At 46.6% G+C, this 24743-nt stretch overlaps 1 protein-coding gene across 1 annotated transcript; it reads left to right on the top strand.

The window, feature by feature from the left end:
* Positions 1 to 250: 250 nt before the first annotated feature.
* SCNN1G (sodium channel epithelial 1 subunit gamma) lies at positions 251 to 24723 on the top strand. The gene is made up of 12 exons (XM_004373457.1): positions 251 to 567; positions 2745 to 3057; positions 4549 to 4739; positions 5746 to 5849; positions 6826 to 6989; positions 17304 to 17402; positions 19763 to 19880; positions 20681 to 20759; positions 20841 to 20898; positions 21085 to 21146; positions 24037 to 24112; positions 24343 to 24723. Exons 1-12 carry the CDS (start codon positions 251 to 253, stop codon positions 24721 to 24723), a joined length of 1962 nt encoding a protein of 653 aa, XP_004373514.1.
* The last annotated feature ends 20 nt before the right edge of the window (positions 24724 to 24743 follow it).

A 24743-nucleotide genomic window follows, 5' to 3' on the forward strand; every position in this document is an offset into this window, starting at 1 on the left:
TTAAACCTCGCCCAGCCCCCACATGGCTAGACCGAGGGGCTGAAAGAGGAGGAGGCAGCCACTGGCAGCTGCCGTGGCCAAAAACAAATATCCTGGAGACAGGGCCAAGGCCTCAGAATGCAGACTGTCCAGCCCACAGAGGACAAAGTGTAGGAGGAGGCCTCAGAGGGTGCGTGGACTGGTGTTTCCCAGGCCCGGCTGGTGTGCGCGCGCGCTTCACCTGCTTTTCTTCTCTCCCCTCCAGCTTGCCATGGCTCCCGGAGAGAAGATCAAAGCCCAAATCAAGAAGAATCTGCCCGTGACGGGGCCCCAGGCGCCTACCATTAAAGAGCTGATGCGATGGTACTGCCTCAACACCAACACCCACGGCTGCCGGCGCATCGTGGTATCGCGCGGCCGCCTCCGCCGCCTGCTGTGGATTCTGTTCACGCTGACCGCCGTGGCCCTCATTTTCTGGCAGTGTGCCCTCCTCGTCCTCTCCTTCTACACTGTCTCTGTCTCCATCAAAGTCCACTTCCAGAAGCTGTATTTTCCCGCTGTCACTATCTGCAACATCAACCCTTACAAGTAAGAGGCAGGAGCAGAGATGGGGCAAGCCGTGTGCCCTCCAGATGCTAACGCCTCTCTCCAAGGTCACACACTGGCAGCCTGTGGGCCGACTCCAGCCTGCAGACGGGCTTTTTAGACATTTGAATTAGTTGCCAACATTTATAAACTGCGCGCTCCCAGGTTCTAAATCTGCACCAAGTTTTCAATCCATTCGTTGCTTCCGCTGATGGGCCGGTTCAGGGAGGATGGGAAGGGGACCCTGCAAGGATCATTTACGCTTGGGGGCAGGGGCGTATCGAGGGTAACTAGCGCCCAAATGCAATCTCTTAACCTGCACCCCCACTCAATTCCAGCGCCCAAGGGCAATCTCTAAATCATGCCGCCCCCCACGCCCATCAAGCTGAATAAACGTTGACAGCAGCGATGCGTCAGCAGAAACGCCTTCCTCCCTCCTGTAGGGTTACCTCATTCAGGCGCTTTTCATACTTCGGCGCCTCAGAATATCGTTCCCTGCCTCCTCCTGCCAGGGACAAGTGCCCCCCTCTGCCTCTCCACCAATAAGCCTCTGCTTGGGGTTAAGCCTGGAAGGAGCTAGCCTCCCGCACTCACATACCCCCAGACTAAGCCCAGTTGAGCTATTTCCGCCTGAGCTTTCCAAGCTCACACCCTCACTCTCGCCAGAACGTGAGCTCCAGGCTGACTCAGAAGTGACACCTAGGTGACTTCAGAAGTATCTTGGCTGCCCCAAACCCTGACTAATTGAAATCTTTGGGCTCTGGGCAGGATCAGCCCTTGGTAATACCCTCTTGTCAGCTGCAGGACCTGTTCTAAATGGGTCACTGGAGTCCTCAGGATTATTGAAAACTCATCTGTAAGGCACCTGAACTTGGAAGAATTTGTCAGAGCAGGTGTGGGAGTGGGAGAAGGGAAGAGCTGGAGGAGGAAGATTATCAAAGGAAACTAACTTGTCAGAGTCATCAATGAGTTGACGCCCAAGCTCAAATCACAACCAGGTCTAAGACTCATCCTCCACCTCCAAATGGTTTTTCTTTTCTCACTCCTTCCTTCACTCCTCCCTCCTTCCCCTCCTTCCTTCCTCCCTCCTTCCCTCTCCTCCTCCCCCTCTTCCTCCTTCTTTCCTCTCATTATTTGTTCCATAATCATTTATCCAGCATCTGAATTGCCATGCTCTGTTCTAGGTTCTGGGGCAGCGAACTGAAAGAACCCAAACACAGTCTTTGCCCTTCTGGAGCTTACATTGTAGTTGTTGTTGTTAGGTGCCATCAGGTCAGTTCCAGCTCATATTGTCCCTATAGGACAGAGCAGAACTGCCCCATAGGGTTTCCAAGGAGTGGCTGGTGGATTTGAACTGCTGACTTTTTGGTTAGCAGCCAAGCTCTTAACCACTATGCCACCAGGGCTGCTGATAATAGATACCAATTATATATGTATTCTACAGATGAGGAAACTGAGGCATAGAAAGGTGAAATGACTTGCCCAAGGTCACACAACCAGTAACAGAATGGGGAACTTGAACCCAGGTAATTTGGCTCTGGAGTTCATATTCTTGATCACTAGGCTATTCTGCCTACACATAGTACAAGAAGGATACAGGAGAGAGTGAAGAGTTAAGAGGGAGGCAGGAACCATTTGGTATTGCAAAAATTAAAAGATGGTGTCGTTGTGCTTCATGCAGCCAACTCCTGTGTCATTCTTCTGTGTTCTTCAGGATTGCCAAAGTAACAGTTATATCTTCTTCCCTCCCAGCACTGATTCAAGGAGACTCAGTGGGCAGGGGCAAAGTGTATGGGACGGCGATGGAGCTACCCCCAGTAGACTCCCAATTACCAGTTATTTGCCTGTCCTCACTGTGGCTGGTTTATGGGAGGTGCCTGACAGTCACCACTCCAGAAACACTGGTTGGGGCAAACTCATCAACACACCCTGAGAGCAAGCAGGCAGTAGTGGCAAAGGTAAAGCCACAGGAAGTCACACAAAGGTCACACGTGATAGTCATTTTAGATGAGCAAGTTGTAAAGAGACTTGTCTCCTCGATCAAGGAGGCAGGGAAGACAGACACAAGACTGACACATGTTGATGGAAAGCAGCATGGGGAAGTGTCCACATTCTGTGATGGGCACTGAGGGATGCCAGAGAAGCTCCACCTCCCTAACTCTTTCTTCCTACCTTGGCAGGTACAGTGCAGTGAAGGATCTTCTATCCGACTTGGAACAGGAGACCAGAGGGGCCTTGAAGACCCTTTTTGGCTTTTCCGAGATTACATCTCGAAAGCGACGAGACGCAGAGTCCTGGCATTCATCCTGGGAGGGCATGCGTCCCAAATTCATCAACTCGGTCCCACTGCTGTTCTTCAGTGAGGATGAGACAGGCAAGGTGGCCAGGGACTTCTTCACGGGGAGGAAGCGGAGAGTCAGTGGGACCATCATTCACAAGGCTTCCGACATCATGCACTTTCAACAGTCCAAGCAGGTGGTGGGATTCAAACTGGTAAGATTCATTCCTCACAGTTTGGGGGCACAGGTTAGCTGGAGAGAGTGGATCCATGGAGCCTTCTCCTTTGCCATTACCCCTTATAGTTCTTCTGACTGAACTGAAATACACTCAGTTTGGGTGATTCAGATGCAAGCAACTGAAACCAACTCAGGTTTCTTTTGTTAAGCAGACAAGAGTTTCTTAGAAGGTTAATAATAGCAGCTCATGAAGACCTCTCAGAGGGCAGAAATCAGGGCAGATTCAGGGATCTAGGTGATAAGAAATGATGGAAAGTCATTTCAGATACTGCTGCTGGGTTAAATTAAGCTTCCATTCTTTTCAGTCTTTTCATTCATGCTTAAGACTCAAATTCCATCTTGGGACCATCTAATTTGTCTAGCTTGGGTCACCTGATCACCCCTTGGCTGAGGGAGGGTGAGGCACCTTGGTGGACAGTCTCACCAGATTGTATCTAAAGGTGGGAAGAAAATTATCCCAAAGCAAAATTGGCCTGCAGACAACAGAAGGAAGAAAATAGATAACGAACAGCAGAAACACCAAATATTCCCTGGATTACTTGCCTTCATGAGGAGCTGTGGCCTGACTTTTTATTTCTCCTTCTTGGTCCCATTTGAGGGGCTCTCAGGAATTAGCCATTCCCCAAAAACCAATTCTATTACCTTCCTGTACAAACTTAATCATTGCCCAACCTCTCCTTGGGGACACACCTCTGGAGGAAGAGAGCTACTTCTATCTCCCTTATAACCTTGATTGTAGATTGGGAGGCCCCATGGCTCCATTCAAAAATCCTGAAAATGGCCCCTCCTCTAAATCACTGAGACTTGTCAAAGTCTTCCTGGGTCCTTTCATAAGACATCTACGAGGTTCTCCTAGATATCAAACTTTTGATTCCATGATGTCTGCCTTTTTAGGAGAGTTTCCAAGCTCTGGATGATGAGAACACCTGGAATGAACCACAATTTCCCTGGAAAGCTCTCATTATATCTTCTAAATGCTGGTCCTCCCAACTACCATGTGAAGTTGGGAAAGATGATATTTTAGTCAGCATTTTATGGAGGAAATAAGGGATACATCATGCCTTCCTCAAAGTTCCACAGAGACGTAGTGTCAGAGTCTGGGCTAGAATCCAGATTTTTTAACTGCTGACCCAATAAGAAATGGGGAGGTGAGTGTAGGAACTTGGTAGCAACAATTAGCCAAATCCTGGATGTCTGGGGACCTTGAAGAAGCTGGTTTTGCTTCTTGCCTTGTGGGTGATAGTAGGGAGTCATGAGAGTTAGACTCTGTATCTTTCCTTGCTCAGCCCCTTCTTGGTCCTTGGGGCCTAAGGATGATCTCTTCCAGTCCTCAGAAGTGAGAGAAAACCCATCTTGCCCCCAGTTATCCCTCCTACTCCCATGAGTCTCAGTTACTCACCCTTCCAGTCCTTCTGAAGGCCAGTGGAAGGGATGATGGCTTCAATCTGGTGTCTCCTCTTATTCACAGTGTTCAAATGATACATCCGACTGTGCCACCTATACCTTCAGCTCAGGGGTCAATGCCATTCAGGAGTGGTACAAGCTGCACTACATGAATATCATGGCACAGGTGCCTCTAGAGAAGAAAATCAACATGAGCTATTCTGCCGAGGAGCTGCTGGTTACCTGCTTCTTTGACGGGGTGTCCTGTGATACCAGGTCAGGAGAAGGAGGGTCATCTCAGCCTCCAAGGACTGCCAGCTCTGACTGTCAGGTCTCTTGTACACACCTATAGCTCAGCTATAGGTCTCAGAGCAAAAAGTGCTCTTGTTGCTGACCCTGCCCTTTGGAAAACAGCTTACACAGGAGCTAAGCTCTAAAGTCAGTGAGTAAGGTGTACATAGAATATTGTCAAAATATCCTTGAACTCATTAAATTACTCATGAACACATAGAGTAGCTGAATGTGTACATACAACCTCATATATTACAATCATGCATACCAATGATTAAGAACCAGCAATCTAGTACAGAAAAAGAAAGGGAGGAAGGAAAGAAGAAAGAGAGGGTAGGAAGGAGGGAGGAAGAGAGGCCTATGTATAGATGTGTGAGCATTCAGACATTTCTACCTTTATAATAACACTCAGATCCCTACTGGTGACTGAGTGATGTGTAGAATATTCCAAAGTGTCCCTGCTTGTCTGAAAGTCTTACTTAATTCTTTTTCAAGCTAGGTCTTTCTAACCTTTCTATATGTTAATAGATACATTGGTCCTTGCAAGGATTGAGCAATTGGAATCATGTCTCCCTGAGGAATAGGTTCTCAAGTTAGTATAAGAGCATATATGATGTGATTCCTTCACGGGTGGTCATTTCCTAGGACTGGGAATTCAAATGGAAAAATATCAAGTGTTGGCTGAGAAATTCAAGAGTAGAAAGATCGGGGACAGACACATGGCCAAGGAATGGGAAGTCAGTATGGAGATGGAGTTGAGAGATTAAGAGAGAGAACAGAAAGCAGAGTCTAATTCCATATCACTGTGTGTCAGCCCTGATGAGGGGCCTTGTTTGTGTGTCACGTCATCAGAGGGAAGATGGGGATCTGTCTATCATCCATAGTCAACAGAAGAGAGTTGACCCCCTTAGCACTGTCCATCCAGACTTCAGCTCAGACAACTGGGGAGTTCTCAGCACAGCCTCTTCTGACCCCTGTTCTTCCTCCATAGGAACTTCACACTTTTCCACCATCCGATGCATGGGAATTGCTACACATTCAACAGTCGAGTCAATGACACTGTCCTCAGCACCTCCCTGGGGGGCAGTGAATATGGTAAGGCAATTTGCACCAAGACGTTTCTAAAGTCCTAGTCTCTAACAGTGAGCATGGTAGCAGCAGGACAACTGGGGAGACTTGAACTTTCTAGAAATGCAAGGTCTCACCACTTAGACAGAACCGGGGACACCACTTTTCTTTCTGCAGTGTTTCCATCAGTATCCATGTTGGTTCCTTCCTTCCTCATCTGTGTCTGCTTTCCTTTTGACTTCCCTGGTGGTAACTGGCTTCCTTCTCCTGGGACTAGCAGGTGCAAAGTCCCTGAGAAGTAAATGAGTTTGGTGTATTCTAGAAACAGAAGATCAGTGTGCTTGGAGCATATTGAGGGAGGAGGAGATGAGGGAGAAGTGGGCACGGGCTGCATCATCATAGCCTGGACAGCAGCAGACATGTGCATGGACTTTCCCATGTGTTTAATGGGATGCCTTTGAAGGGTTTTAAGGAAGGGAATGACCTGATCTGATGTCCATTTTTAAAAGATGACTCTGGCTTCTGGGTGCAGAATAGACTGCAGGGGACAAACGTAGGAGCAGGGAGAGAAGTCAGGCCAGTGATGAGATACACCATTAGTGATTCATCTCTTCCCTGGGCACTCTCTCTGAGGGTTTGAGCAGCCATAGTACTGCAACTTCCCTTTGGATGCTCAGCAGAACTTTGCAACTCAAAGGAACACAAGGCAATGCAGGTCTCAGGCAGGGTAGTGGTTCCCTGACTTATGCTTAGCAAGGACTGTGGGTAGCAATACTGTTTCTGAGCCCCTGTTTTTTGTGCTACACCCCAGGGATACAGCAGTAAGCAAGTCAAGCACAACTCTTACCCTCATGGAGCTTCCCTTCTAGCCCTTATCTACCTCTCACTTGTTAGAAATGCCTGGGTCCTGGGTTTGAGGTTCCCAAGGAAGTGAGAGAGGTAGGCTACCCCAAGGGACCGGGTGCCTTGCCTTTGACTTCATTAAGCTGCCTTATCCTCCCAGGACTGCAAGTCATCTTGTATATAAATGAAGAGGAATATAACCCCTTCCTGGTGTCCTCCACGGGGGCTAAGGTGATTGTCCATCAGCAGGATGAATACCCCCTCATCGAGGACGTGGGGACAGAGATTGAGACGGCAATGGCCACCTCCATAGGAATGCACCTGGTAAGAGACTATTCTGACTTGCAGGCTTGGCAAGGGGGACAGATTTTCTTCAAGGATAACCAATGAGATGCAGCTTATGGAAAAGGGTGTCGGTTTGAAAGGGGAACATGGTGCTGTTTTTTCCAATGGTTCTCCAAATGGTTATTCCAGTTATTATACGAAAAGCTGTCTTTGTATCTTCTGTATGGAGGAACAAGGACAGGATGCCATTTGGGGAAAGAATGTAAGTACTCTCTCTTGTTTCAAAGAAGGACACGAGCACTTATGGAACCTACACTAGAAGCCAGGCATCAGGCACTAACTATATGTTTTACGTACGCGATGGGAACACAGTCACTGAAAAACTACGGTGTGCAGTTCTACTCTGAAACACGTGGGGGTGGGGTTGCCATGTGTCGGCTCAGTGGCAACTGGTTTGGTTTGGTTTGGTTTTTGGTTATGGGTTATGTAAAAACTATTTAAAGGCTAATAAAAAGTCACTGGGCCATCAAAGGTCTATGTAGCCTATCATATTCCATCAATTTCAGTCATATACCAAGAATCCCTTCTCCTTTCAAGTCTTTGACCTTCTCTGACCTCCTTGGGAGTTGAGAACACTCATACCTGTCAGCAGAAGCACATCTGGGCTGCAGACTCCAATTCCTGAGTCATCTACGCCTAAAGGGAACAGGAGGATCAGATGAGAAGCATGCCTTCCGGCACTCTCAGTTCCTGGCCACTCCACTGCTTTATGGTTTTCCCTTTTACAGCCAGTCTTTCTCTTTCTCTTTTTCTCTCTCTTTCTTCTTTTACTAGAATGACTATTAAGAACTTATTTAAAGGCAATATACTTACACAGTTAAAATAAACCACCACACCACACCAAGGAATGTACAATGCCGAGTGCGTCTTCTCTCCATCCCTGACCTCCAGATCCCTCCTTTCTCTCCATGAAGACCATCACTGTGGCTTCTGTGTCTTGACAGAGATTTTTTAGTCTTATTCACATGCATTCCTACAGGAACAAGCATTTCTCCTTTTAATACTGTCTGGCTCCATTTTTCACTTAGACAGTGTAGCTTGGAAATGGTTCCGTATCTGTAGATCTGCTTCGTTCTTCTTAAAGACCCCATAATGTTTCACTGTGTAGATAAGTTATTGATGGACATTAGGTCGTTTCCAGGCTTTTGCTACGAAAAGCAATGGTGCGATGTGATGTGTATTTGTCCAATGACTTCTGAAAATGTATCAAACAGCAGGTGTATATGCCAAATTGCTCTCCACTAAGTTTGTACAATTTACAGCCTCACCAGCAATATGTGAGAGAAGCTATTTCCCCAAACTCTTACCAACACAGTATATTTCCAACTTGATCTTTGCTAATCTGTCAAGAGAAAAATGGTATCTATTATAATTTTAATTTGCATTCCTTAGTGGCATTTTTTCACCTATTTATGAAAACAAAAGAAAAACCAGTATCCTTGTGGACTATCTGTTCATGCCTTTATTTACGAGCAACTTTAATGTTCCAAGCTCACCTTCTTAGCCTGAATTCCTCACAAATCTGTCAAGCAGAGCAGTGCTTCCCAAACCCGGTTGATCATCAGACTCAGATCTACTAAATCAGAATCTCTGGGAGATGAGCCCCCGGATCCAAATTTTCTTTTCTTTTCTTTTTGCCAAAATCCAGTGGTTAGTCCAAGGGGCAGCAACTGGTAACCTCAACTTTAGAAATTTGAAACAATTAGGGGAGAATCAGAATTAGGGAAGAAGCAATCCGTGTCTTCCCAAGTTAGAGTGACACAAAAGGATCAGCACAGCCACAAAGGATGGCTCTGTATTGGGTTATGGGTACTGGGGGCTTGTACATCCATCCATCGCTTATCCATTCAACAGTAATGGAGCTTAGAGCTCAGCAGAGAGGACCGATAGTAAGCAAATCAATTACACAAATGATTAATTATAATGGCCATAAGCGTTATGAAGGAGAAATGCAGGATGTACGACAGCATGTTACAGGGATGCCTAACCTAGGGTTTTTTCTTTTTTTATGGGGATTAGGGACCAAAGGTCCCTGGGTGGCGCAAATGGCTTGCACTCAACTCTTAACCTAAAGGTTGGAGGTTTGAAGCCACCTAAGGGTGCCGTGGAAGAAAGACTTGGCAATCTGCTTCTGTAAAGATTATAGTCAAGAAAAATCTATGCAGCAGTTCTACTCTATAACACATGGGGTCACTATGATTCGGAATCAACTCAATGGCAACGGGTTTGGTTTTGGTTTGGGGAGCCATCAAGGTATGCTTTCCTGAGGAAGTGCTCTTTAAGTATGGACAGCAGAGATGACGAACTGGCGTGGTGATATTACAAAGGAAATCTGTGGCTATAATGGTTCCTTAGTGCCCCCTCAAAGAGACAGCTCTGAACAAAGGGGACCATCAGGATGACAACTGGGGTGCTCTTGGGGGGCCTGCAGTTTAGGGGCTTTGTTCTAGGCTGAGAGAGAAGTAATAAGTACCAGCTTGGGCTATGTGAATGCTGGTTGCCTCCCCCCACCAACCCCACCTCCAAAAAGACAAAAAAACTCCTGAACCCCAACCTGCTCAAACCGTGGCTTGAAAAAAGTTAGAGTACCTTAAGGAGCTGGATCACCGAGTCCTCTGTCCACCCAGAGGTCACCAGTCTCCAGATCAGAGTAGTGGGCATGTTAATCTGAGATTCCCCAGGCAGTTTTATCTGCACCCTGAAAAACAGGACCTAAGGTTTGCAGCCCATCCTTACCTTCTTTCTCCCCATCCCTCCCTTCTGCCTCTCACAGTGTCTGCAAACTGTGATAGGAGTTACTAACTAGGTAGCTTTCAAAAGTACAAGAGCTAAGGAATAAATACCACCTCTGATTTTCTGCTCTGAGCTTGGAAATACCCACCACATTGTTAAGGAAATGTTCTCTTTACCAGTGGTGGGTGAACAAAGGCATGGGTGGGTTTTCTGCTACACCTAATTTAAGATGTGGAAAAGCAAAGCCACAGAGCAGGGTCAGTCAGCTCTCAGCCTGATTCATGAACATTTAGAACCACAGAAAAACAGGATTACTAAGAGGTCAGCAGAAGGACACTCAAAATAGATCCACACAAACTAGACTCCTTTCCTTGTTTTTATTTATTTTTTTGATAGGTGTGTTAGTCAACTCAGTCGGTCAGTTGGTTAATGAACCTTCCTTCCCTCAAATACCAAGTATTCAAAGTAGCACTGGATATCCAGAAATGAATATGACAAAGCTCCTGCTTTCAAATATTTTGCTCTTTAGAGGAGAAGACAAGTCAACACACCTTTGCAATACAGCACAATTAATGCTGTTTTTGATATGCACACAGGCTGTGATTTCATTTAGTATACAATCCAAATACTCCTTACTATGGTCCACAAGGCTCTACTTGATGTGCCCTTGCCTACCTCTCCAGCATCAGCTGGTACCACTCCCCTTCATTCTCCATGATCCAGCCACAGCGGGCTTCTTTATGTTCCTCATACATGTCAAGCTCATTTCTACCTCAGGGACTTTGCACTTGCTGTTCTCTCTGTCTAGAAGTCTGTGTGGCTGGCTCCTTCTCGTTCAAGGCTCAGCTCAAATGTCACCTCCCAGACAACACATACTGACCACTATGTCTATACTATTCACTATCTTACAACTGTATTTTATCGCCATTACAACACTTACAGTTTGTGCATTTATTCACATATTTATTGTCTCTCTTCCCCAATGAGAATGCCAGCTCCATGAGAGCAGGGATCTTGTCTGTCTGGCTGTTGGGCTCAGTTCTTAGAACATAGTGGATCATCAGGAGATATTGTTGGGTGGGTGGATGGATCGATGGATGGTTGGTTGGAAGCCTGGACAGATGCTCTTGGAGAAGGCTTTCTAGATAATGGATTCTTGAAGGACACCCAAACAAACAAACAAAAAAACCAAACCCATTGCTGTCGGGTCATTTCTGACTCATAGCAACTCTATAGGACAGAGTAGAACTGCTCCATAGTGTTTCCAAGGAGCAGCTGGTGGATTCAAACTGCCGATCTTTTGGTTAGCAGCCAAGCTCTTAACCACTGTGCCACCAGGGCTCCATTCTTGAAGGACAAGTGTCAGGCAAATAGTCTCAGGAATGGCCGGTCCAGACATAGGGCATAAAAAGCCAGTTGCCATTGAGTTGATTCTGATTCATGGCAACTCCATGTGTGTCAGAGTAGAACTGTGCTCCGTAAGGTTTTCAGTGGCTGATTTTTTGGAAGTAGATCACCAGACCTTTCTTCTGAGGTGCCTCTGGGTAGACTCAAACCTCCAACCTTTTAGTTAGCAAGTGCGTACATTAACCATTTGCACCCATTTGCACACAGGGATTCCAACAAAGGGCATAGCCATTCAGGGGTCATGGAAAGGATTTTAAGTTGTGTAGTGAAACTTTTTGGGAAATCATTTTGGCTGAAGCATAATGTATATATTGGAGGCAGGACATTTACAGTAATTCCAGAAAGAGATGATGAGGATCTAAGCTGAGACAATGACTCTGTAGATGGACAGAAAGGAATGCAGTTGAAAGATATTACAACATAGAAGCAGCAGGGCTTGGCAACTGATGTTGGCGAGGAAGGGCCAGGGGAAGTCAGATTGATGTTTAGGTTCTGACTTGGTCAACAGGGTGGATGGAACTACCAGACTCAGAATTAGGAGATACAAGGAGGGATAAGCTGAGCGTGGGCAGGAATAACCACTTCCGTTTGGGACATAGACCCAATTTGTGTGCCTTTGGGAAATCAAGGTGAAAATGTCCAGCTAGTGGATGCTATGAACCTGGAGCTCAGGAGAAAATCTGGGGGATAATGAGACTTGAAAGTAAATGCCATCACTCAAGACATGAGGACATAGGCCTAAAAATAACCAACATTTAAGGTCTGAGCAAAAAGAAAACGGTCAAACAAAGGCAGAGAACTAGGAGCAGAAGCCAGAAGGAGTTGGCATCAAATACGTAAAGAAAGGGAGTTTTGAGGAAGATGTGATCCAAAGTGCCAAATGCAGAGGGCAAGTGAGATAAAGGGCAAAAGGTGTTCTCTGGGTTTGGCAACCAAGAAGTCACTGGTGTTCTTTGCCAGGGCAGTTTCCTGTGGAAGGAACAGAACAGAAAGCAAAGTACAGTGGGTTGAATGGCAAATGGGAGATGAGGGAGTAGACAAGGGTGGACAACTCACACAAGGGTGAGTCAAGGCTCTGAAGAGCAGGGAGGCTCCACTAACATTGCAAACTCTATTGCACATTTTTATCTTCAACTGCATATAAAAAATATGTATAGCACAGTGATTAAGAGTTCAGACTCTGGAGCCAGATAGCTGAAGTTCAGACCCCAGCTTTACATTTTGACTCTGGTATCTTTGTGCCTCAGTTACCTCATCTGTAAAATGGTGGTGATAATAAAAACGATACTTCATAGACTGGTGAGAAGGCAGTGAGTCAATGCATGTGAAGAGCTTAGAACAGTGCTTGGCACATAGTACCAAGACCCGCTACTGTCAAGTCTACTCCGACTCATAGCAACCCTGTAAGACAGAGTAGAACTGCCCCATAGGATTTCCAAGGCTGTAAATCCTTATGCAAGCAGACTGCCATATCTTTCTCCCACTGGCACATAGTAAGTGCTCAAAAAATATTGGCTATTACTGTCCATTTTTTGATAAAAGAGATATGAAGGGAAGGAAAACTAAGTTTAAAGCAAAAAGAGGGGTTAGGGAAGGTTTTCTTGTCCATTTTGACACACACTCCCCCTTTATAAGGCATTGATCTCTTCCTTATTGATTTATAAGAGTACTTTATATATAAAGAGTACTAACTATCTGCCATATGTGTTGAAATATCCTTTTACAGTTTATGCTTCCCTTTTAGTTTTCTTTATAGTACTTTTGTTGCAAAAACATCAAATGTTTACATAGTCAAAGCCTTTGTTTTTTTCTTAGGTCCTTATGTTTATTGAAGATTTCTCCTCCAGATCAGATACTGAGTACAATTTTCTTCCAGTGATTTCATTATTTCACTTAATGCTTTAACTCATTAGAATTTGTTTCTGTGGAATGTGAAGTAGGGATAGAATTTAATTCTTCCCCCCAAATAGCTAACAATTGTCCTAACTTCATGTATTGAGTAATTCTTTTTAGTTTTCTCCACTGATTAGATGTGCAAAGTTATCCACAAATAAGTTTTATGATTTCTTATTATGAACTAAAAACAAAGCAAAAGAAAAAAGCATTAAACTACCCATAATCCCATCTGGGGCAAAATCCTCCCACTCTCTTTTCTATGTTTTGTTTTGCTTGTTTGAACCCTATTGAGCATACTCTTCTGTAATCTGCGTTTTTTGCCTCCTCACTCAAACTATATCATTAGCATTTTTCCATGGCATTAAATAGTCTTCCACAGTTCCAAATTTAATGGCAATATACTATTTTGTTTGATGAATATAGTTTACCATCATAAACTAAATTCTTATAGTGTATACTTCGAACTACATGTTCAATGTCTGCTTTCCCTGTTATGCAGGGTCTGGTACATTTTAGGCCCACGGTCAATATCTGTTGATTTGAAATGAATTGAGTAGGAAGTGGAACTTGGGAAGTAAACTGAAGCCAGTTAAGGAACAGTTTGAAAGCTGGGCTGAGGCATCTGGACTTGACTCACCAGGCAATAGAGAGCAATGATGATATAATCAGATCTGTGATTCAGATGCGTAAGTGGTGGGAGGTGGACGAGAAATCAAGGGAGGGAAAGTGTGGAGGTTGCAGACCAACAGGAGACTTTCAATAGTCCAGGTGAGAGAAGATAAGGGTGAAGCTAAGACAGCAAGAGCAGGAATGGTAAGGAAGTAGGTGATACAAGAGATGCTTCTAAAGCATCTGAATATGTTGAGGGAGAGAAGTATCTAGAATGATGCCCAGGTTTCTTGCTTTTGTAACTGGATAGATGGGGTGTCATTAGCTGATATAAGAAATACAGGAGATTGGGCAAGTTTTAGGTGGAGGAGGAGATGCTGAGTTCTGTTTTAGACATCATGTCAGTTAGCGTTTGCTGCATACAAACCACCCCAAAACTCACTGGATTAAGGTAACAACCACTTATTAGCTCACCATCTGTGGGTTGGCAATTTGGGCTGGGCTCGTCTGGGAAGTCCTTCTGGTCTAGACCAGTCTCAGATGATCTCAACCAGGACTCACTCGTGGACTGTCCTAAGCACTTTATAAACATTAGGCTCAATTAATCCTCTCAAAAATGCTTGAAGGTACATGGGTTTGAACCCCAGCTCTACTTTTTAAATAGCCGTATTACTCTGAGCAAGTTATTTTACCTCTCTGGGTCTCATTTTCCTCTTTTGTAAGGTGAGGCTATTGTCAGGATTAAATGAGTTGATACACATAATACACTTATTAGAGTACCTGGCACATTGTCAGCGCTCAGTCAAGGTAAGTTGTTATTGTTATTGAAATACTGAAGTTCAAGTAGATCAAATAACTTGATCAAGGCCAGATAGCTACCAGTGTGGTGGGAATCTGAATTCAGATTTGTTCTGACTTCAGAGTCCGTATTTTGGTCCCTTAGCTAGCCTTCCTGGCACCACTCCTTGTTTAGGGGTGGTTGACCATTGACCATGACATGGTTTCTCCAGTAGAAGCCCTTAAGGAGAGCCCAGGATTCAACAACTCCTCTACCCAGGATTCTCAGAAGAAAGCAGATAGGCCTGGTTTGATGAAAATAGGTCTTGTTTCCCACACATATACCTGCACACACACATACACACTCTGACGTGTATGCACACATACATTTACACACACTCATACGCATGTACACATATGCTCACACATACACGTACACACACTCACACACATATACACACATAACTTGCATACATTCACATACACACATACCCATTTTTGTACCTGTAGGGGTCAGGTCAGCAGCCAAAAATGTCTTCCCACGGTCCACAGATCAGCAGTTCTGGAAAGCAGATGGTGGGAGAGAAAGACAGAGAGAGCTCTGTCACAGTCCATCCAGTTGAGGCTTTGAGAAGCTGAAGACCTCTATCCCATCCAGAAAAGACCATCTGTCCCCTTTGCCCTATAACCAGTGGCTTCAGGAAGCAACCTGAACCACCCAGGAGCTGTGAGTTCCATAACTATCATTGCAGAGTAAAGGGCCAGTGAGCAGTCAGAAAGCAGAGAAATCAAAATGATTTCTCCCAGTAGGTTCCTGGAAGTGGCCCATGGACTATTCTCAAAGTAGGGGGAGCCCCACTGACCTTCAGTGGCCTCACATAGCTGCCTGAGTGGACTGACCCTCTCACCTAAATGCCAGGGTGGTGTACTTTCCTGCCCCAGGGAGGTAGAGCTGACATCTAGGCTCTGTGGACACCTCATAGACACCAGGGGTTCAGAGGAACATCTGCCCAGGGGGCTGCTGCTTAGAGAAGCTTAAAGGATGGCATTGAATTGCAGTGCCGTTGAAGAAAGCCACTGCTTGGCATCTTTGCAACCCAGTTCCCCATCCAGTGCCTGGCGGGTATTAGAGGCTCTCAATGTGTTTCCTTCCCAGCTATTAAAGGAACGAGATGTCCCTAGGTGCTGCAAACGGTTAATGCACTTGGCTGATAACTGAAAGGTTGGAAGTTCAAGTCCACTCAGAGGTATCTACTCCTGAAAAATCAGCCATTGAAAACCCTGTGGTGCACAGTTCTGCTCTGACATACACGGGGTTGCCATGAATCAGAATCAACTCGATGATTTTTTTTTTTTAGTTAAAGAAGTGAAGTCTATTTATTCTGTACTGACATGGAAAGACGCTCACCTTTTATTGTTAGTGAGAAGGGCAGAGCACAGGGCAAAATGAATGTGTGATTATACCCTGTTTGTCTGTTTGAGAGGCTGGACGCGATCTGGTAGCCTCTGGGGAGGCAGGGAGGTCAGAGAGCTGCTTTTGCCTTTGTTTGCTTCTCTTGTTTAAATATTTCAGAACAGCCCTTGAGATACTTGAAGTTAACTGAGGAAGACTAATGGGTCAGCAGATGAATTACAGTATCAACAAAACAGAAAGAGATTATAAGCCACTTGAGATGTCTCCAGTTTTCACCTACGTGAAACCTTTTGATTCTCTGTTTTCCAATGATAGTTCCTTCTACCTGACCACTTCTTCAAAGAGAATGTAATTTTCTTCTGTCTGGTAAATCTACCATCCTTTTTCCATTTACTCGCATTTCCAGGGAAAAAAAAGAAAACTTCCACCCATGCACCCTGGAACCGAGCTATAAGCTGGTCATGATTTATAGTCAATTATTGTTCACCCTTTTTTGCAGTCCGGCTTATTTATTTGCAGTGACAAATATTAAGCTAGCGCCAAACTTAGCAAACCACAATAAAAACATAGTTTCGTAAGGTTTTTGAACTGTGAGTCATGCTGGTTTTGCCTCCTCTGATAAGGCTGTCATTCTCCTCTGTTGGGTATTCCTTGGCCTTCTCTAAGGAAGTCAGCTTTTTACCATGAGACCCAGAAGACAAGAAGGTAGGGACAGAACCTTCACTGGGGCAGGGAATCCCAGGCAGGTCACAGTCACTGCTCCTTTCTCCTAACCCCTCCTGCCACCTCCTAGTGAACTCTCCAGAAACTTGCTATCATTCTGAAAACCAAACCCAAATTTCTCAGCCTGGCATGCAAGGCCCAGTATGATTTGGCCTTGACCTCCTCTCTGACTTCATCTCTAGCGACTTCTTCCTCTTTTGCCACATTCTGGCCCCACTGCCTGCCGCCCCCTCCCCCCTCCCCAACCCCAGCCTTTGCTGCCCCGTCAGCCCCATCCTCTTCCTCCATTTCTTGGCGAGGCCAGCTCTTTCTTGCCATTCCATGTTGAGCCGACAAGCCCCTCTCTCTGCCACACTGTCCCTAAGCACTCTATTGGAAAGATATCTCCTGGATAATACTTAATGAGAGGCCCCCTCCCAACCCTGCCAATCTCCCTACCCAGCTCCATTTCTTTCAAAGCATTGATCACTATCCAAAATTATCTTATTTGTTTGCTTATTGACCATCTCTCTACTCCACCAGAATGTAAACTCCAGGGGCGCAAAGAACCTGTCTATCTTGATCACCTTGGTCCCACAGTGCTTAGAACAGTATGAGGCACCTAGTAGGTTCGTGCTCAGGAATGTTTAGCAAATGAATGATGAAGTGGCCGCTCAGCCCCCAGGGGCTGCTAGCAGTGCCCCCGTCTGTGTCTTTGGGGAAGGCAGGACTGAATGTCCACTGTGTAATTGCAGACAGAGTCCTCCAAGCTGAGTGAACCCTACAGCCAGTGCACAGAGGATGGGAAGGACGTCCCAATCACGAACATCTACAATACTTCCTACTCCCTCCAGGTACGGGCTGGTGGGGGTGCCCAGCCTGGGTTGTGGCCTGGACCCAGGAGAAAAACATATATATATGTAGGCTGGGGTGTGGCTGGGACCAGGAACTCTGGTAAGGAACACTGGGGTTCATCCAAACACCTCGGGAACAAATGATGCCAGCTGGTTCCAGTCCTCTGCAGCCTGTCTGTAACCAGAGCTTAATCGATTCACTGAGGTTTGCATGGAACACAATGTACAGCTGACACAGGCTGGTTAAATGGGCCTTGGCACTTGAGGGATGGGAGGCAAGCATCTGGGAGAGGCTCTGGGTCTGAGAGCTTGCTGCCCAGTCCTGTTTGCGGCTCTCACTTGCCAGTGGCCTTGGGCAGGTTGTGTCATTCACACCATCCTACGGGGAGATTGGATTGGAGCAGGGGCTGTTAATTGGCAGCTTCCCGGCCACTTCCAGGCCACAGACCTGGTTTTTCTGGCCTGGATGGTGTTTTAAAGTTGGGAACTTTCACAAGAAAATCCCAATTTCTCTTGGAAAAAAACAAAACAAGATTTGGCAACCTTGGGCCCGTATTCCTACAGAATGAACAGTGGGTGGAGCTGTCCCTTTAAAGGAGGCATATGTTCTCTGGTTCCCCACAGTCCCCATCACTGGCCCCTGTGGGCATTTGAGTTTTCAACCCTTGAGTTTGATAATCTGTAATGTTTTGTCTCGTATTCTGGGAGTCTGCAGTTTGCCTCTATTAGGGATTGAACTGTGTCCCGCCCCCCTCCCCCCCCCAGAATTTATGCTGGAATCCCAATTCCTATACCTGTGAATGTAATCCCATTTGGGAATAGGGTTTTCTTTGTTATGTTAATAAGGCTGTATCCATGTAGGGTATGTCTTAAACCTAATCACTTTTGAGATATAAAAAGAGCAGATTAGGCACAGAGAAGCAAGCACAAAGGGAAGGACAGATGTCACATGGAGGTCACCATGGAATTGAGGAACGCAGAGAAGAACACTAGAGAAACTGAGACAAGGATTTTTCCTCAGAGCAAACAGAGAGAACCTTCTTCTAGAAGAAACAAACCCATTGCCATCAATTTGATTCCGACTCATAGCGACCCTATAGGACAGAGTAGAACTGCTCTATAGGGTTTCCAAGGAGCGGCTGGTGGATTCGAACTGACAATCTTTTGGTTAGCAGCTGAGCTCTCAACCACTACGCCCCAGGGCTCCTCCCCTAGAACCAGTGCCCTGAATTCAGACTTCAGACCTTCTAAACTGTGAGACAATAAATTTCAGTTTGATAAAGCCACCCATTTGTGGTATTTCTGTTACAGCAGCACTAAGGAACTAAGACAGCCTCCTACCAGGATACCCCCAGAGAATCAATGGAAATCATTCCAGCAGAATAGACAGACCAGGCGCCCCTCAGTGCTGAGCCCTCCAGCTTGCATCAGAGCTGAGCTGAGAGGGGCTGGGGACACTGAGTAAGAAGAGACCATTGATCTCTTTATGGCTTGTAAGAAATAGAAACGCAACCAAACTGACTCTAAGACACAAAAGTGAGCTCATTGGAAAGATACTCCTGGATAATATTTAATGAGAGACCACCAGGTACACTTTACATATTTTGATTCGTTTCATGCTCATGACAACCACATGAAGTTGGTATCATTATACTTATTCCAAAGAGGAAGAAACCAAGGCATTAGAGAGGCTAAGTAACTTGCCTGAGGTCACACAGCTAGTAGGTGGCAAAGCTGGAATTTAACCCAAGTAGCCCTGGTGGCACAATGGTTAAGAGCTATGGCAAGCTACGGCTGGTAACCAGAAGGTTGGCAGTTCAAGTCCACCAGAGGTCCCTTGAAAACCCTATGGGGCAGTTCTACTCTGTCCTGTAGGGTCACTAGGAGTGGGAATCAACTCGGAGTCGAAGTCGACTCGACGGCAACAAGTTTTAGCCCCTGCAAGCTTTGTGGATATTGTGGTAGGTTATGGTCCCCAAGGGTGCAGCCCGGAGGACTTGGGCTGGACAACTGGAAAGTTGGGGACAGTGTTTGTTTCTCTCTGTTTCTGGGTATCTGTTCTAATTTTCCTACTTGTGTCTGGGTTGGCATCCATGTGATGAAAAATGTCCACCCCATCCCCAGAACATCCCAGTCTCTGGGTCTCGATTAGTCTAAATGCTCAATAAACTTTCTGGCTTCATCCCTTTGGAGTTAGGTGACCAGCCTTGGCCCAACTGGCTGTGGTGCAAAGGGCATGTTCACATGGTCAGCCAAGGCTGTGCAACGCCCACCCTCTTGTATGGAGGATGTGTAAGGAGGGTACTCACTGGCATCCAAGTGCAAAGAGGTTAAGGGAGTCCCGTGCTTTCCTTTTTCAGATCTGCCTTCACTCATGCTTCCAGACAAAGATGGTGGAGAAATGTGGGTGTGCCCAGTACAGCCAGCCTCTACCGAAAGGAGCCAACTACTGCAACTACCAGCAGCACCCCAACTGGAGTGAGTGAGACTCCCCCCCAGCCTTGCACACTCCAGGAGCTGGGGTCAGCCCAGCCCCAGCAAGGGCCTGTGCTAAGTGCTCCTGGGCCCCTGCCCCTTTGCCTTTTGCCTGAGGAAGGTATTGGTAGAGAGACTTTAACTGGAGTTTTAACTTCCATTGTAAAGCCTGGCTTGGATATACCTCCCAGTTGAGGAGCAAATGCTACATCCCAGCCTGTGCTAAGAGCTTGACTCCCTCAGTCAGCTCCAGGAGGTGGGAACTATTGATGACACCCTTTCACAGAACAGTTAACTGAACCTCAGAGAGGTTAAATGACTTGCCCAAAGTCACACAGCCAGGGATTAACAGAAAACCAAAAACCACACCCACTGCCATCGAGTTGCTTCTGACTCGTAGTGACCCTAGGGAACAGAGTAGAACTGCCCCATAGGGTTGCCAAGGCTGTAAATCTTTACGGAAGCAGACTGCCATATCTTTCTCCCTTGGAGCAGCTAGTGGATTCAAACCACCAACCTTTAGGTTAGCAGCCAAGCATTTTAACCACTGTGCCACCAGGGCTTCCCAGGATTAAAAGAGGTGGACCCAAACCAAAGGCTGCCTGACCCCCAACTCAGTGCCCTTGACTACTACCATAATCTATCACTCAAAGCAGCACTTGTTTCCAAAGAACCATTGTTTATAGAAAGTGGGAGGAGAAATAATGAAAATGAGTTTGTGGAGGCACCATTGGAAACCTGAGGACCTCCAGGAAGGGCCCAGGGGTCCTGAAGCTCACCCTGTCCTCCCCTTTGTCCCTCAGTGTATTGCTACTACAAACTACAGCAAGCCTTTGTCCGAGAGGAGCTGGGCTGCCAGGCAGTGTGCCGGGAAGCCTGCAGGTGAGTGGACTGGAGGGTGGAGACAAGCAGGGCGGGGCGGAGCAGGCCACCCATGCTCACACCGTCCCCTCCTCCCCTTAGCTTTAAGGAGTGGACACTGACCACCAGCCTGGCGCAGTGGCCATCAGAGGTTTCTGAGGTAAGTTCTTCTGCCCCTTCTTCACTGCTATGCTGGCTGTGTCCTCTGGCCTCAAGGGTGACCCACAGGAGAGGGAGCCACCTTGCTGAGACCAGGTGGGGGTTTGGGGCTGATGGGGAAGGACAGACGGGCTGGCCCTGGCCTCTGTGAGCATCCCCAGGTCCGACTTTTGTTTCTTCATCACAGAAATGGTTGCTGTCTGTTCTCAGTTGGGACCAAGGCCAGCAAATGAAAAAAAAGCTCAACAAGTAAGTTTGCCTCCACCTGTCTCCTCTGCCTCTGCCCACTATGGGCCCCAGCGTCCTCAGTTGCTTCCTCGTTGCCAAACCCTCTCCCTTGCTTTCATTCATTCATTTACTCAACAAATATTTATTGGACATGTATCATGAATCAGGCCCTGCTCTAGGCCTGGGCTCTCAGAGTTTTTTTGCCCACAACCCACGGTATGAAATACTTTTTTATACTGTGCCATTGACTATATAACTGAAATAAAACTCTCATGAAACAATCCTTTCTTATGATATACAATACACGCGGGCTGCTTTTCGAATGGTTCCCTCTGGTCTGGCCAAACCAATGCCTTATATCCATTCTGGTTGTTGTTGCTGTTAGTTGCCGTCTAGTTGATTCTGACTCATGATGACCCCATGCGTGCAGGTTTTCAAGATCACCATGCCTGTCTTCCAAGGCATCTCTGGTTGGGTTTGAACCGCCAAACTTTCGGCTAGTAGTCAAGCACTTAACCACTTGCACCACCCCAAAAGAACAAAACACCAAACCCGTTGCCGTTGAGTTGATTCCAACTCATAGTGACCCTACAGGACAGAGTAGAGCTGCCCCACAGGGTTTCCAAGGAGTAGCTGGTGGATTCCAACTGCAGACCTTTTGGTTAGCAGCCGAGCTCTTAACCACTGCACCACTGGGGCTCCTTGCACCACCCAGGCTCCTATATCCTTCTGCTTGGCCACAGTGTCTGTTCCGGAAGGTCATGAAGTCCATTCTGATTGACCGCAGCATCTGTTCTGATTGGTCACAGCATTCATTCTGATTCGTTAGTACCCACACCATACCGGTGGATAAGTATTCTGAAAATCATGGTGGATGTAATATGACATTTTCTATTCTATTTCATTTTGTAAAAGACACTGATCATGGCCTAGTACATTTATTTCATGGCCCACAGAAGTATCTTGACCCAGTTTGAAAAATACTTCTCTGAGCTTTGCAGTTTCTGATCCCGCTTGCATTCCACCTAGAAATTCCTTCCGACGGGATCTTTAGCAAAAATCAGCCAGGCCAGAGTTTGGATAACCTCAGCAGTTTGAGACAAAGGTGGGCGAGGGTGGGGGAATCCATCGGGTGAACTTAGTCTTTTTGGGTCATCACCATATCTGCAGTGCCCAGCACTAGGCCTGGATCCAGTGAGAACCGGTTCAGCTGCCAGTGTTTTCTGAACACTCTCTAGGTTTCAGATGCTGAGTGAGGTGCTGGGGGTACAGTGATGACATCAGACATAGTCCCTGCCCCCACGGTGCTCACAGTCTAGTCACTCTAGTGATAGACAGAACTTGACCAGCAATTGCTGACCCCCTAGTAGTCCCCCAAAAGCAACCTATTATTTCCAGTTTTTCTGGAAAGATCAAAAGCTGCTAACCAAAAGATTCGTAGTTCAAGTCCACCCAGAGGCACCTTAAAAGAAAAGCCTGGAATCAGCCACTGAAAACCCTATAGAGCACAGTTCTCTGACACATACGGGGTCATCATGAGTCAGAATCAAATCAAGGGCAACTGGTTTTATAGTCCTGTTAGGACACAGTTTAGTGCAGCAGTTAAGAGCATGGACTCTGAGGCCAGACTATCTGGATTTGAATCCTGGTGCTGCTGATTAGCTGTGTGTCCTTGGACAAGTGACTTAACCAATCTGTGCCTGAAGTTTCCACAGCTGTAAAATGGGGATGATTAAAATATACCTGCCTTCCAGGGCACAATAACTGGTATCTATTCACGTGGAGCAAGCGAGAAAGAGAGTTAGGAATAGGAGGAGAAATGGAACATGTGGCTAATTGCCTTCAAGAGTAACTGCCTCCTCTGCCATGAGACCAGAACTGGATGGTGCCTGGCTACCAACACCGAACATTTTGATCAAAGATTCTATAGAAGAATCCTGATCAAAAAGGGGAAAATGCAGAACAGTTCAAAATTTGATGAAATCCAGATTTTCTGGAGCCATGGAGGCTGGATGAACCCCAGAAATTATTGCCCTGAAATAATCTTTAAACCTTAAGCTAAAAATATCCCCTGCAGTCTTCTTCAAACCAAACACCAGTTGAGCTTAACTAGTAAAGAATGTCTGCCTTGAGCATTGTGCTCTTTTAAGGACTATCTATACCTGACTCGAAAGATTAGCTAGGAACCTTAGGGGGCAGTGAGTTTATGTTAATAGAGAAGGAACAACTCAGAAAAGGAGGGTGAGAATGGCTGCACAACTCAAAGAATGTAATCAGTGTCCCTGAACTGTTCTTGTGGCAACTTGAATTGGTGTATGTTTTCACTGTGTATGTTCTCAACAACAGTAAAAATAAATTATAAAACAACGACAACAACGACATACCTACCTCTTAGACTTGTGGTGAGAATTGAGTGAATTAATTCACATAAAGTTCTTAGAATGGTGCTTGGCAACACAGGAAGTGCCCGATAAAGGCCAGCTGCTATTATTGTTGTTGTGATTTTCATTCTCTCACACCCAGCCTACCTTGCTCATTTACACTGTGTGCCTGTCTCCTGTAGGGATTTGAGACTGCAATCCCTGAATGAAACAATAACAGATGCCCAAGTCTAATGAAGAGCAGAGTGCTAAGAGAGTATAACTAGGTAGACTGACTGATCAGAGTTTGGGAAAATATTTTTAAATGAATGAATGACCTGAGAAACCAGGCCCAGGCTGGAGATGTGCTCTGTGCTCTAGGGTGCAGAAGGAGCCTTATGGGCCAGGTTCTGAGACCCCCTGGGGAACTCAGAGCCTGGGCAATGCTAGGGGCTGGGCAGGAGGGAGTCAGCCTGGCAAAGGGGCCAGTCACCTGGGTGAACGCCAAGGCTCCTGACTCACCTGAGCCCTGCCTGTTGGAATTTCTACAGGACAGACTTGGCCAAACTCCTGATATTCTACAAAGACCTGAACCACAGATCCGTCATGGAGAACCCAGACAACACAGTGAGTAGCTTCTTTCTGAGTCTGGGATTGTACCCATCAGCCTGGCATTGGGGAATAGAATCAGGCCGTGGGACCCAGACTGGCCCAGTAGGGCTGCTGTAGGTAGCTCTCGGGTCGGGCAGATGGAGTAAGAGGGGTCAGGGAGTCTGCCTCTTCTTCCTCCAAAGATGCTGTGGCTCCGTTGGGAATTGGGGTCCCTCTTGATGGTTGTGGCTTGGCCTCCCTTGCAGATCCCGAACCTTCTGTCCAACTTCGGTGGCCAGCTGGGCCTGTGGTTGAGCTGCTCCGTCGTCTGCGTCATCGAGATCTTTGAGGTCTTCTTCATAGACTCCCTCTCTATCATTACCCGCCGCCAGTGGCAGAAGGCCAAGGAGTGGTGGGCCCGGAGGCAGCCACCTTCCTGCCCTGAGGCTCCCCCCATCCCCCAGGGCCAGGACAATCCGGCCCTCAATATAGATGAAGACCCACCCACTTTCATGTCCGCTTTGAGCCTGCCTCCGGCCCCAAGGACCCAGGTGCCTGGCACACCACCCCCCAGGTACAACACCCTGCGCTTAGAGAAGGCCTTCTCCAACCAGCTCACAGACACCCAGGTGCCAGATGAGTGCTGAGGCAGGGTTGGGCAGAAAGA

Source organism: Trichechus manatus, unplaced genomic scaffold (genome assembly GCF_000243295.1).
Source record: "Trichechus manatus latirostris isolate Lorelei unplaced genomic scaffold, TriManLat1.0 scaffold00024, whole genome shotgun sequence".
Taxonomy (NCBI): Eukaryota; Metazoa; Chordata; class Mammalia; order Sirenia; family Trichechidae; genus Trichechus; species Trichechus manatus.